Source organism: Elephantulus edwardii, unplaced genomic scaffold (assembly GCF_000299155.1).
Source record: "Elephantulus edwardii isolate Elephantulus edwardi_28Jun2011 unplaced genomic scaffold, EleEdw1.0 scaffold00248, whole genome shotgun sequence".
NCBI classification, from domain to species: domain Eukaryota; kingdom Metazoa; phylum Chordata; class Mammalia; order Macroscelidea; family Macroscelididae; genus Elephantulus; species Elephantulus edwardii.
Genome location: NW_006399998.1, coordinates 493,491 through 503,525, shown reverse-complemented (window position 1 = coordinate 503,525; position 10,035 = coordinate 493,491). Strand labels below are relative to the sequence as shown.

At 37.4% G+C, this 10,035-nt stretch overlaps 1 protein-coding gene across 1 annotated transcript; it reads left to right on the top strand.

The window, feature by feature from the left end:
- Positions 1–2,111: 2,111 nt before the first annotated feature.
- LOC102863870 (cholesterol 7-alpha-monooxygenase-like) lies at positions 2,112–9,530 on the top strand. The gene is made up of 6 exons (XM_006899234.1): positions 2,112–2,191; positions 3,802–4,042; positions 4,925–5,511; positions 7,285–7,415; positions 8,551–8,726; positions 9,231–9,530. Exons 1-6 carry the CDS (start codon positions 2,112–2,114, stop codon positions 9,528–9,530), a joined length of 1,515 nt encoding a protein of 504 aa, XP_006899296.1.
- Positions 9,531–10,035: the final 505 nt, after the last annotated feature.

The window sequence follows — 10,035 nt, the reverse complement described above, 5'->3', positions numbered from 1 at the left end:
AATGCAATCCTTATACAGATACAAAATTCCTTTTTGAAGGAGATTGAAAGAGAAAATGTCAAGTTTATTTGGAGAGGAAAGAGACCTTGAATAAGCAAAGTACTTTCTGAAAACAAAAATGAAGTGAGAGGCATAGCACTCCTTAAACTAAAAATTTACCACACAGTGGTAGTAACGAAAACAGCATGGTACTGTACAATGACAGGTACACAGATCAATGGAACAGAATTGAGAACCCAGAAATGGACTCAGCTATCTATGGTGAACTGATATGCAAAAGGGAAATAAAATCTATCAAATGGGGAAATGACAACCTCTTTGACAACAAAACTGGCAAAACTGGACTGCTATCTTAAGGTGGATCAGAGACCTGGGAGTAATACCAAAAACCATAAAATTCATAAGAGACAAACTGGGATCAAGCTTAGAAGGCCTACTCTATAGTATAGAGACTGTCAAGTACAGCCAGAAACGCACAATCTGAAGAGCATAAAATTGATGAATGGGATCTTCTAAAGATTAAATCCCTGTGCACATCAAAAACTTTTTCTGATAAGGTGAAAATAAAACCTTCAGACAGGGAAAAAACATCTGGCAATAACATTCCAAGCAAGGCTCTCATAATGAAAGTTTACATAATACTCCTGGACTTCCACAAGAAAAAGAGAGATAACCAATTATAAAATGGGAAAAAGACAGGGAAAGAATTTTCACAGAAGAAGATATTTGGATGGACAACAGACATTTGAAGAAATGCTGCAGATCACTGGCAATTAGGGAGATGCAAATAAAAACAAAAAATGAGATACCATCTCACTCCATAAGCAAAGTTTAACAGGACAGCAAGTAATAAATACTGGCGAGGATGTGGTGAGACAGAAACTCTTATATATTCTTGATAGGATTGTAAAATGGTACAACCACTCTGGAAGGCAGTTTGGTGCTTCCTCAAAGAGCTGAACATAGAAATGTCACCTGACCCAGATATTCCACTGTTTGTAATATACCCTGAGAAAATGAGAACTGAGGCACAGATGGAGACTTGTACATCAATGTTCATAGCAGCATTATTCACCATCGCAAGAACATGGAAACAGCCCCAAAATCCAACCACAATGGAGTGGATTGAGAAATTACAGTACATTCACACAATGGAATACTAGGGCAGCATGCAGGAGCAATGATTCTGTAAACTACTATTTAGTTTGGGAGATACTGGAGAATATTATGCTGAGTAAACTATCTCAGTCCCATAAGGACAAATACTGTATAAAAACTATTACTGTAGAATGAGTATGAGGATCCAAGGGGAGGAAGGGGGGAAGCAGAGGGGTGAAGATGGGTGTGAGGGTTTAATCATAGGATCACACAATGTGATGGGGGCGATGAAGGAAATGGGAAAGATCCAGTGTGAGAAACAATGAATTTGAACTTTGTAAATAAACCCATACAATTTAAAAAAACCCAAAACCAAAACTAAAGAATTCCATTAAAAATAATTTTGGAAAAAAATAATTTTGAAAGATATCCCCTAGACCAAAAGTAATATGTTACTCTGTATAGTAAAATAGCTATGATTTTATAAAAGTACTGAAACATAAAGGAGCAGAAACATTTCACCCAGTTTTCTTTTCTTTGAACTTGGCTCATGTCTCCCTGGTAAATTACTGAAATTGATTTATTTTCTAAAAGATAACAAAATAAAACTAGCATGATATACATTTTATGCTTCTTAAAAAATATTCCACATTTACATATTTTTTAGATAGAGACAAGATGAATGGTTTGACTTGTTCTTTTTATAGACATACTAAACTTGTAATAGCTGATACCCCCAAGTCTAAATGTTAAATCAACATGTGTTTGAGGGACCTTCAACTTATCAAGTATTGCAGGTCTTTGATTGTTTTGGAACTTCTTCTGCTACTGTGGACTTAGTTCAAGGCCAGATTAGACAGGCCCCCCCCCCCCAATTGGATGAACAAATAATTAATTATTTGCTTTGGTCACTCAAGTTCAAGCAAATGCATCAGTGTTTTTCTATATAAAACCTAACTGAAATAGGTTAAGCACATTCTCCTCCCCAGGAATTTTACACTAGACAATTCAAAATGATAACAGTATCTTTGATTTGGGGAATTGTTGTTGTAATGTGTTGTTGTTTGTGGCTTTTTCTTGGAGTGAGGAGAAGGTAAGGGAAGCTTTATCTTTAAATTATCTTTTAGTCATTTATTTAGTGATTTTTTTTTATTTTCCCTGTTATATCACACATCTGGGTTTTTGTACATAGACATTTGTATTTTCTCCTCTAAATTTTTAAATTGTTATCTTTCTATATAGCCAATGAAAGATGCAATAATAGTATTTTCCTTTTTAGTATTGACATATACTTTTTATTATTATATAGATATATAACATTATGGACAGAAACTTAGTCAGTTCTCTGTGTGTATTTATGGGTGTACATAAAAGAAATTTGAATTTGTAAGGACATATGTGACAATTGGGAATCTGCACTGGAAAAGGTTTCTTCCTAGCATGTGGGTAAAAGAGATGCTCGGACTTATCAGACACATTCTCTTCAAGTTCTCATAGTACTTTAAATAGACTTGGTCCAAGCTGGAAACACTATATTGACTGTGCCTATTAGTCTATTCCTCCTATTAATCAGCCTGGGTTACAGTTTTCTAAGTGTATGTGACATCACTTTCATTTGTATGTATTATTTATTTATAATTGGTCCAAGAATACAAGAAATACAAATAGAATCAGAGCCAGAGACATAGTTAATTTAACTTTAGATTGGCACAGAGAACTTTTTTTAGGGGGGAGGCTGCCTACCTTCTGTTAAGTCACTTTCAAGAGGAGAAGAATACCGCTAACACCCCTTCAGCTGTGTAGAATGTTATATGTTGATTAACATTTATAATTTGTTTGTCTTTTCATTTGTATTTTGCTTCCGGCTTATTCATTTCCATTTTTGTTATCTTCAAACTGGGAAATATTTTACATTATAACTACCTGGAAAGATGCTTAGTCATGTTGGAAAACAAAGAAAGAATGTTAACATTTAAAATTATTTGTAAAAACACTGAATTACAAGTACTGATTCTGTTGGTACTTAATTTGCCTAATTTTGTTTTATTATAGTCTAATTTAGTGAATGAGATTCTCCTCTTAACTATCAAAGAATAATAGTTGTTAAATGAAGAAGATCAGAAAAGATGTCAGTAAAGATGTTTATAGTATATTTCTATCTGTAAAGGATACAAATTAATCTTTTTAAGTAGGAGGGAAGCAATACTTTGAAAAAGTACCATCTGTTTCAAGTCTAGGGGAGCTCTGGTGTAGTCCATAGGAGGTTATGCTGCTGAGCCAAAGGCCACACCTCTCTGGCAGTTTGACTGCCACCAGCTGCTCCTCAGGAGAAAGGTAGGCTATCTCTCTTGCTGAGATTTACAGTCTCAAAAAACCATTGCAGGGTCAACTCTAAGCAGGATCAGACTCAACAGAAATGAGTTGACTTGAGGATTTCACGTCTACACTGAGAGCAAGAATCTTGTTGTCTGTGTTGACTTTTGCATCTTTATCAGGATAAGTGGCTATAATAGGCATTCAGTAAGCGTTCCTAGAATTCTTGGCTACATAGATGGATTTTGTCAAGCCATCATGTTATCATGTTACTTTAATCCATTATTTTAGCAAAAGAATAGGACGTCAGCCACAAACGAAGCATTTATAAGCAGTAAGTTAAAACCAAATGCATCCTTTTCCTGTTTACCCTGTGTTTCTGTTTTATAGGAAGACGGGTGAACCACCTTTGGAGAATGGGTTCATCCCATACCTGGGCTGTGCACTGCAATTCGGTGCCAATCCTCTTGAATTCCTCAGAGCAAATCAAAGGAAGCATGGTCATGTTTTTACTTGTCAGCTAATGGGAAAATATGTCCATTTCATCACAAATCCCTTGTCCTTCCATAAGGTATTGAGCCATGGAAAACACTTTGACTGGAGAAAATTCCATTTCACTACTTCTGCAAAGGTAATCAGTGTCATGGGTAGTCAGTGCATATGATATTCTACTTGTTTTCCATCATTTTTTATATGTAAGTCTCTTTAGGAATTTTGTTGTATTTAGATTTAAGGATAGAGATGTGCACAAGAGCTCCTGCCATCTGGAGATTCTTAGGAACATAAGAAGTTGTGTTAAATAAACATCGACCCTTAGTATGATCATTTTAAAAAGTCAGAAGAGACTTTTAGTATATTTGCCATTTCTTAATCAGCTAATTTTGTCCTTAATGAGGACAGAAGTAAAAACTTAACAGCTTTTGGAGCAGCCAGTGATATGCTCTGTGGGTAAGACAGCTGGCATCTTGCTTAAGTCGACCATGTCTACGTGACCCCGAGAGTGGGGGCACTGGAAGAGCCAGACTTTCAGTAATTGTTCTATCCTGACCAAGCCACTCATTTTATTTTAAGAATTGGCCGGGTATTTTTGTTGTCATAAATGTCACTGAAGAGGCTCTATTAGGGAGAAGACAGTCAATTGATATTTATTGGGTTTCTTGCAAAGAAATATTAGATCAGGACTCTGTCACTAAGTAGCTTACCTTGTGGATTAAACTACATCTACAAAGAACATTCAGGCGGGCAATGATACAAAACCTTGTGGATCAGCACCAAATAAGGGCGCAAGAAAAGAAAGAAAACCATGGCAGTCCAGAGTTGTTTCCTTAAAAAGCTGGGATGTAAACTGGGTGCTGAAGGAAAGACAGGATGTGGCCATTTGCCTGGAGACATGGGAAGACCACTTTGCCTTTACTTAGCAAGTAGAGAATTTTTAAAGTATTTAATCTGTTTTCTGCCGTTTGACAGTGTTGCGTGTGGTTTCATTCTTTCCCCCACGTTTTATGCGCTGTAGGTGTTCGGGCACAGAAGTGTCGACCCCAGTGATGGGCATACCACTGAAAACATAAACAACACCTTCATCAAAACCCTGCAGGGCGATGCTTTGAATCCCCTCGCAGAAGCAATGCTGGAAAACCTCCAGCGAATAATGAGACCCTCCGTCCCTGCGGAACCCAAGCATGCGGCCTGGGTAACAGAAGGCATGTACTCCTTCTGCTACCGTGTGATGTTTGAAGCTGGGTATCTAACCCTTTTCGGCGAAGACCTCACAAGGCAAGAATCACATCGAGCGCTGATGCTAAGCAATCTGGACAACTTCAAGGAATTTGACAAGATCTTTCCTGCGCTGGTGGCGGGCCTGCCCATTCACATGTTCAAGGCTGCACACCACGCTCGGGAGAAGCTGGCCGAGGACTTGAGACACGAGAACCTCCGCAAGAGAGACCGCCTGTCCGACCTGGTCAGCCTACGCATGTTGCTCAATGACCAGCTCTCCACCTTTGACGACATGGAGAAGGCCAAGACGCACCTCGTCCTGCTCTGGGCCTCTCAAGCCAACACCATCCCAGCCACTTTCTGGAGCTTATTTCATTTGATCAGGTAACTATCAGTTTATCTATTTGTTTATGGAGGGAGAAAGCAGAATTTCAGTTTTACCCCCTCCACCCCCCCAAAAAATTCAAGGTACCTTCTTATGTCATCCATCAGGGTGTAATATTTATTTTTTCTTTAAAGAGTGTAAGATTGATACTCATAAATTATTAGCACGTATCAGAATTCATCTCCACAGAAATGGGAGCAGGTGTGACTGTAAACCGGTTCTAAGCTGCAGAACTGTCCCAGGCAAAGAAATGAGTCTCAAGTCCTAGAGCTTGGCTGTGCTGGAACTGAATCAGACCATCTGGTGGACCACTGCTGCTTCAAGTTCATAAACAATCTTCAAAATCATAAAAATAGATTTATATAATCACTTTTGAACAACAACCAGCACAACGCCTCTGCTTTATTGTTATGTGCACTCACTGTTCTCGCCATCCCTTTTATCACTAAATTAGTAATTATTATCTCATTGTTGGTCCAATTATGATATCAGCTACGGAACTGATGGTGGCTTGGTGGTTAAGGAGTTGGTGCTGTCAACCCAAGGGCTGTGGTTGTAATTCACCAGCTATGCTGTAGGAGAAAGGTGGAAAACTTCTTTCTATGTGATTTACTCCCTCTGAAAACCCGCAGCAGGGTCAGCTATGAGTCATTTCCAACTGACGTTACTCAACAATGACAACATGGTGTCAACTGGTCAATCATTATCTATTATCACTAATAAGAGATGAGGAGATTTTTGCCTTTTTTTTTAGATTTTTGCCTTTTAAAGCTGTATTCAACATATATTTTACCTAACATCATATATTTCTGAAATATTTACCTTCTAGCAAACTATTGATCAAGTAGTTTATTACATTTTTGCAATTATGGTTTGTACCATAAATATACAAAATAATTATTTCTAGAATGCTAGGTGGGAATACTAGTTTTCCGTCAACAGATGATCATTTTATGCTTTTAATAGAAAAATATTTAAAAATTTAATTTCAGAAACAAAACAGTCTTAAGTGACTATTAGTATCAATTAGAAAGTATCTTCCAAAGTCATTATTTAGGATAGCTATATCTGAAATGAATTCACCTATTTACAGGAAAGTTACTTACCTTAATACTAAATAAATAATAATAACAACAATGTTTTATTATGGTCACACAAGTACTTTTCAGTCGAGTGTCTGAAGCTGTATTTGAGCTCTATGCAATCTAGAGCCCTTAACTGTTCTGATGTTTCAATGAACTTCAGTGCCCTGAAATGAAGTAGGCTTTATTTCACAATTCTGAGTATTATACTAATAAATTATAACAGAAATGAAAACTGTTCTAATATGGAATCGTGGTATGCTGTTTAAGAATAAATATATAAAAAAGAATAAATGTATCTATTTGGAATTTAGCCAGGTACTTTAGCATTTTTAGGTTATGTATGTACCAGACCTTATTAGAATCATATGTTCATAAAAGTCTGGCACAGTTTAATTTTTATATAGGAAGGCTGATTGATAAAAGAAAACAATTCTTGCCAATATCCAAAAGCATAAAAGAGATTAAAACCAGAAGTGACAATATCTGTTTCCCATCTTCTCTTGTATTTGTTGGGTTGGATAGTTGCTATCGAATCAGCCCTGAGACATGTGTGACAGAATGAAATGTTGCCCTCTTTGTACTCTCCAGGATGGTATGCCAGCTCATTAAAAGAAAAGGGAAATGCCTATTTGTTTGTAGATCTGTTGGTATATTTGTACATCTTTCTTTTCTCTTAACTTTTAATAGGAGTCCTGAAGCAATGAAAGCAGCTGCTGAAGAAGTGAATAAGACATTAGAGAATGCGGGCCAAAAAATCCAATTTGAAGGCAACCCGATTTGTTTGAATCAAACTCAGCTGAATGGCATGCCTATTCTAGGTGCGCATGGGCTCCCTTTGCTTCTCCTCCTCCACCACCAGCAGCCCTGGTCAACACCTATTTAGTCTAAGAAGTTCTTAGATTTACGCCAAACAATTAATATGTATTGTCTTAATAATTATGAAAACAATCTTTTGGCAAAGGGCTATTTGTGGGAGCTTCTAGTTCATAGGGAGTAGCTGTATGTTGTTAACCCAAAGATGGCGGTTCTACTTGACCAAGGTGTCTGAGAATGAAAAGTGAGCAATCTCCTCCTGTGAGATTTACAGCCTGGAAAATTGAATGGAGGGTCACCTATGATTGATTCTAACTCAGCGGCAACCAATTACAGGCTTCGTAAGTGACTCAATCCTATACTATTAATCTTTATCCAGTGCTACCTTGGTCTGCCTCTCGGTTATTTCTGTATCCTGACAGTAATGTTGTGATAATGGTAGCATATTATTCATTTTAGGGAGGGACGGCGCAGGAGGGGAAGACCCTCTATGAGATGGATCGATTCAGTGACTGGGGTAATCGGGATGGGTGTGTCAGAGGCAGTGCGGTTGGCGCAGGATAGAGCAGGGTTTAGGGCTGTTGTGCATGGGGTCGCTATGAGTCGGAAACGACTCGACGGCACATAACAACAACAACAAAGGGAGAAAAGTACTATCAAAGCTTCAGTTATCTATGGTCGATGAGATTAAAACCCAAATCAAACTCATTCGGTCAGGTTGGAAGTGACTCATAGCTGATTCTCCAGCAGAGTTTTGGAGGCTGTGTATCACCTAGAAGACTGCTCATCTTTCTCTCATAGAGCTGCTGATGGATTTGAACCACTTACGTTTAGGTTGGTAGCACAACTCCTTACCCACTGGGCCAGATTACCACTATCTCAGATGGTAAGATTAAGGACACTAGATACAACTGAAGAATTAATTGGAAGTAAAATAAGGTTAGCTTTTTTAAAAATGGGAATTTTTTTATGCATCCAGCTTTCATAGTCTTTCCATCTTTGTGTGGCAGGATAGTACGGGTATTTCTGAACTCTGTATGACGTGGTCTTTAAATATATGATTTGTTCTGTCTTCTTTCCCCCAACCCCATGACTCCTCCTTCCTGTTCCTCCTTCGTTCTCTTCTTTTAAAATGTTTAGACAGCATCATCAAGGAGTCTCTGAGGCTCTCCAGTGCTTCCTTGAACATCCGGGCAGCAAAGGAGGACTTTGCTTTGCACATTGAAGACAAGTCCTTCAACATCCGAAAAGATGACTTCATAGCTTTTTATCCTCAGTTGATGCACTTAGATCCTGAAATCTATCCTGACCCTTTGGTGAGTGAAGTGTCCAAGCAATAGCTACCTAGATTCAATAGAAGAGAAAGTTTACTAGTCATTTGATCGCCATGGTCATAGCTATTGCCCTCTCAAACATACAAAATGTTTATGTATTTTGGAAAACATGGTTGATGGCCTTTCAGTTTTATTTCTATTTGGCACCACTAAATCTCTGCTAAATTATACTTGTAATCATCATAATAAATCTCTCATTTTTCTTTTTCTTTAAAAATTACTTGGTTCCAAATACAGACTATTGGATAACATTCTGACTCATCTAGTTTCTGATATGAACTGTCTTCCTAATTTTAACAAAAGGTTTCTCAGACAAAGCAAAAAGGGAAAATCTGGAAAAACTTGGAAAAGATTCCATACTTTTAGTATAGATGTTTACTGAATTATTTATTAATTTAAAAATGAAATAGCTCTATTACTCCCAGGTGAAGAAAGAGATGCACTCCTTTAAATTTATGAGTTGTATTTTCTTTCTATTTTTTTCAGACTTTTAAATATGATCGCTATCTTGATGAAAATGGGAAAGCAAAGACCACCTTCTATAGTAATGGACTCAAATTGAAATATTACTACATGCCCTTTGGATCAGGAGCTACAATATGTCCAGGGCGACTATTTGCTGTGCATGAAATCAAGCAATTCTTAATTCTGATGATTTCCTACTTTGAGTTAGAGCTTGTGGACAGTAAGATTAAGTGTCCTCCTTTGGACCAGTCTCGGGCAGGCCTAGGTATCTTACCACCATTAAATGATATTGACTTTAAATATAAATTCAAAGATTTGTGAATGTTTGGCTAGAGAAAGAGGACATTAGATGATTCAGCACTGAGGAGCACCTTCTGCTCAAATGCTTTTGTGGGCCCAATTCAGCAGGCCCTGTTGTGTTCACCAATTGCTGGTTTCCACATTTTAGCATTTTGAGGACTGTTTCCAGAGCTCAGAATCTCAATTTGTGCTGCTGAAAAGAATTCATTTCTAAAGCACAATAATATGTTTTGTTTGATTAAATGACTGAATGTGCATATAGTCATGGGCTAAACTTCATTACTTTCAAAGGCAGAAAAATGTCCTTTTCCCCTCTTTTATGCAGTGGAATGAAGGTATAGTGATTGGAAGCTTGGTGTTCTGTTTTATTTTACTTTTCTAAGGAAATGGCTATGTTTTAATAAAAATCACCCAAAATACTGAGAAAGACCCAAATTCACGTTTTAGTGAAACAACGCTATTTTTTGACCATGGAGTTCTTCAGATGTGAATATAGTAATATAGTACTTAAAAGGAGTAAAGGGAG

Excerpts from the sequence above, each read along its gene's own strand:
- LOC102863870 (XM_006899234.1), top strand. The coding sequence starts at position 2,112 with ATGATAACAGTATCTTTGATTTGGGGAATTGTTGTTGTAATGTGTTGT. Across the intron at positions 4,043-4,924 it reads ATTTCACTACTTCTGCAAAG|GTGTTCGGGCACAGAAGTGT; the intron begins GTAATCAGTGTC and ends TATGCGCTGTAG. Across the intron at positions 8,727-9,230 it reads AAATCTATCCTGACCCTTTG|ACTTTTAAATATGATCGCTA; the intron begins GTGAGTGAAGTG and ends TATTTTTTTCAG.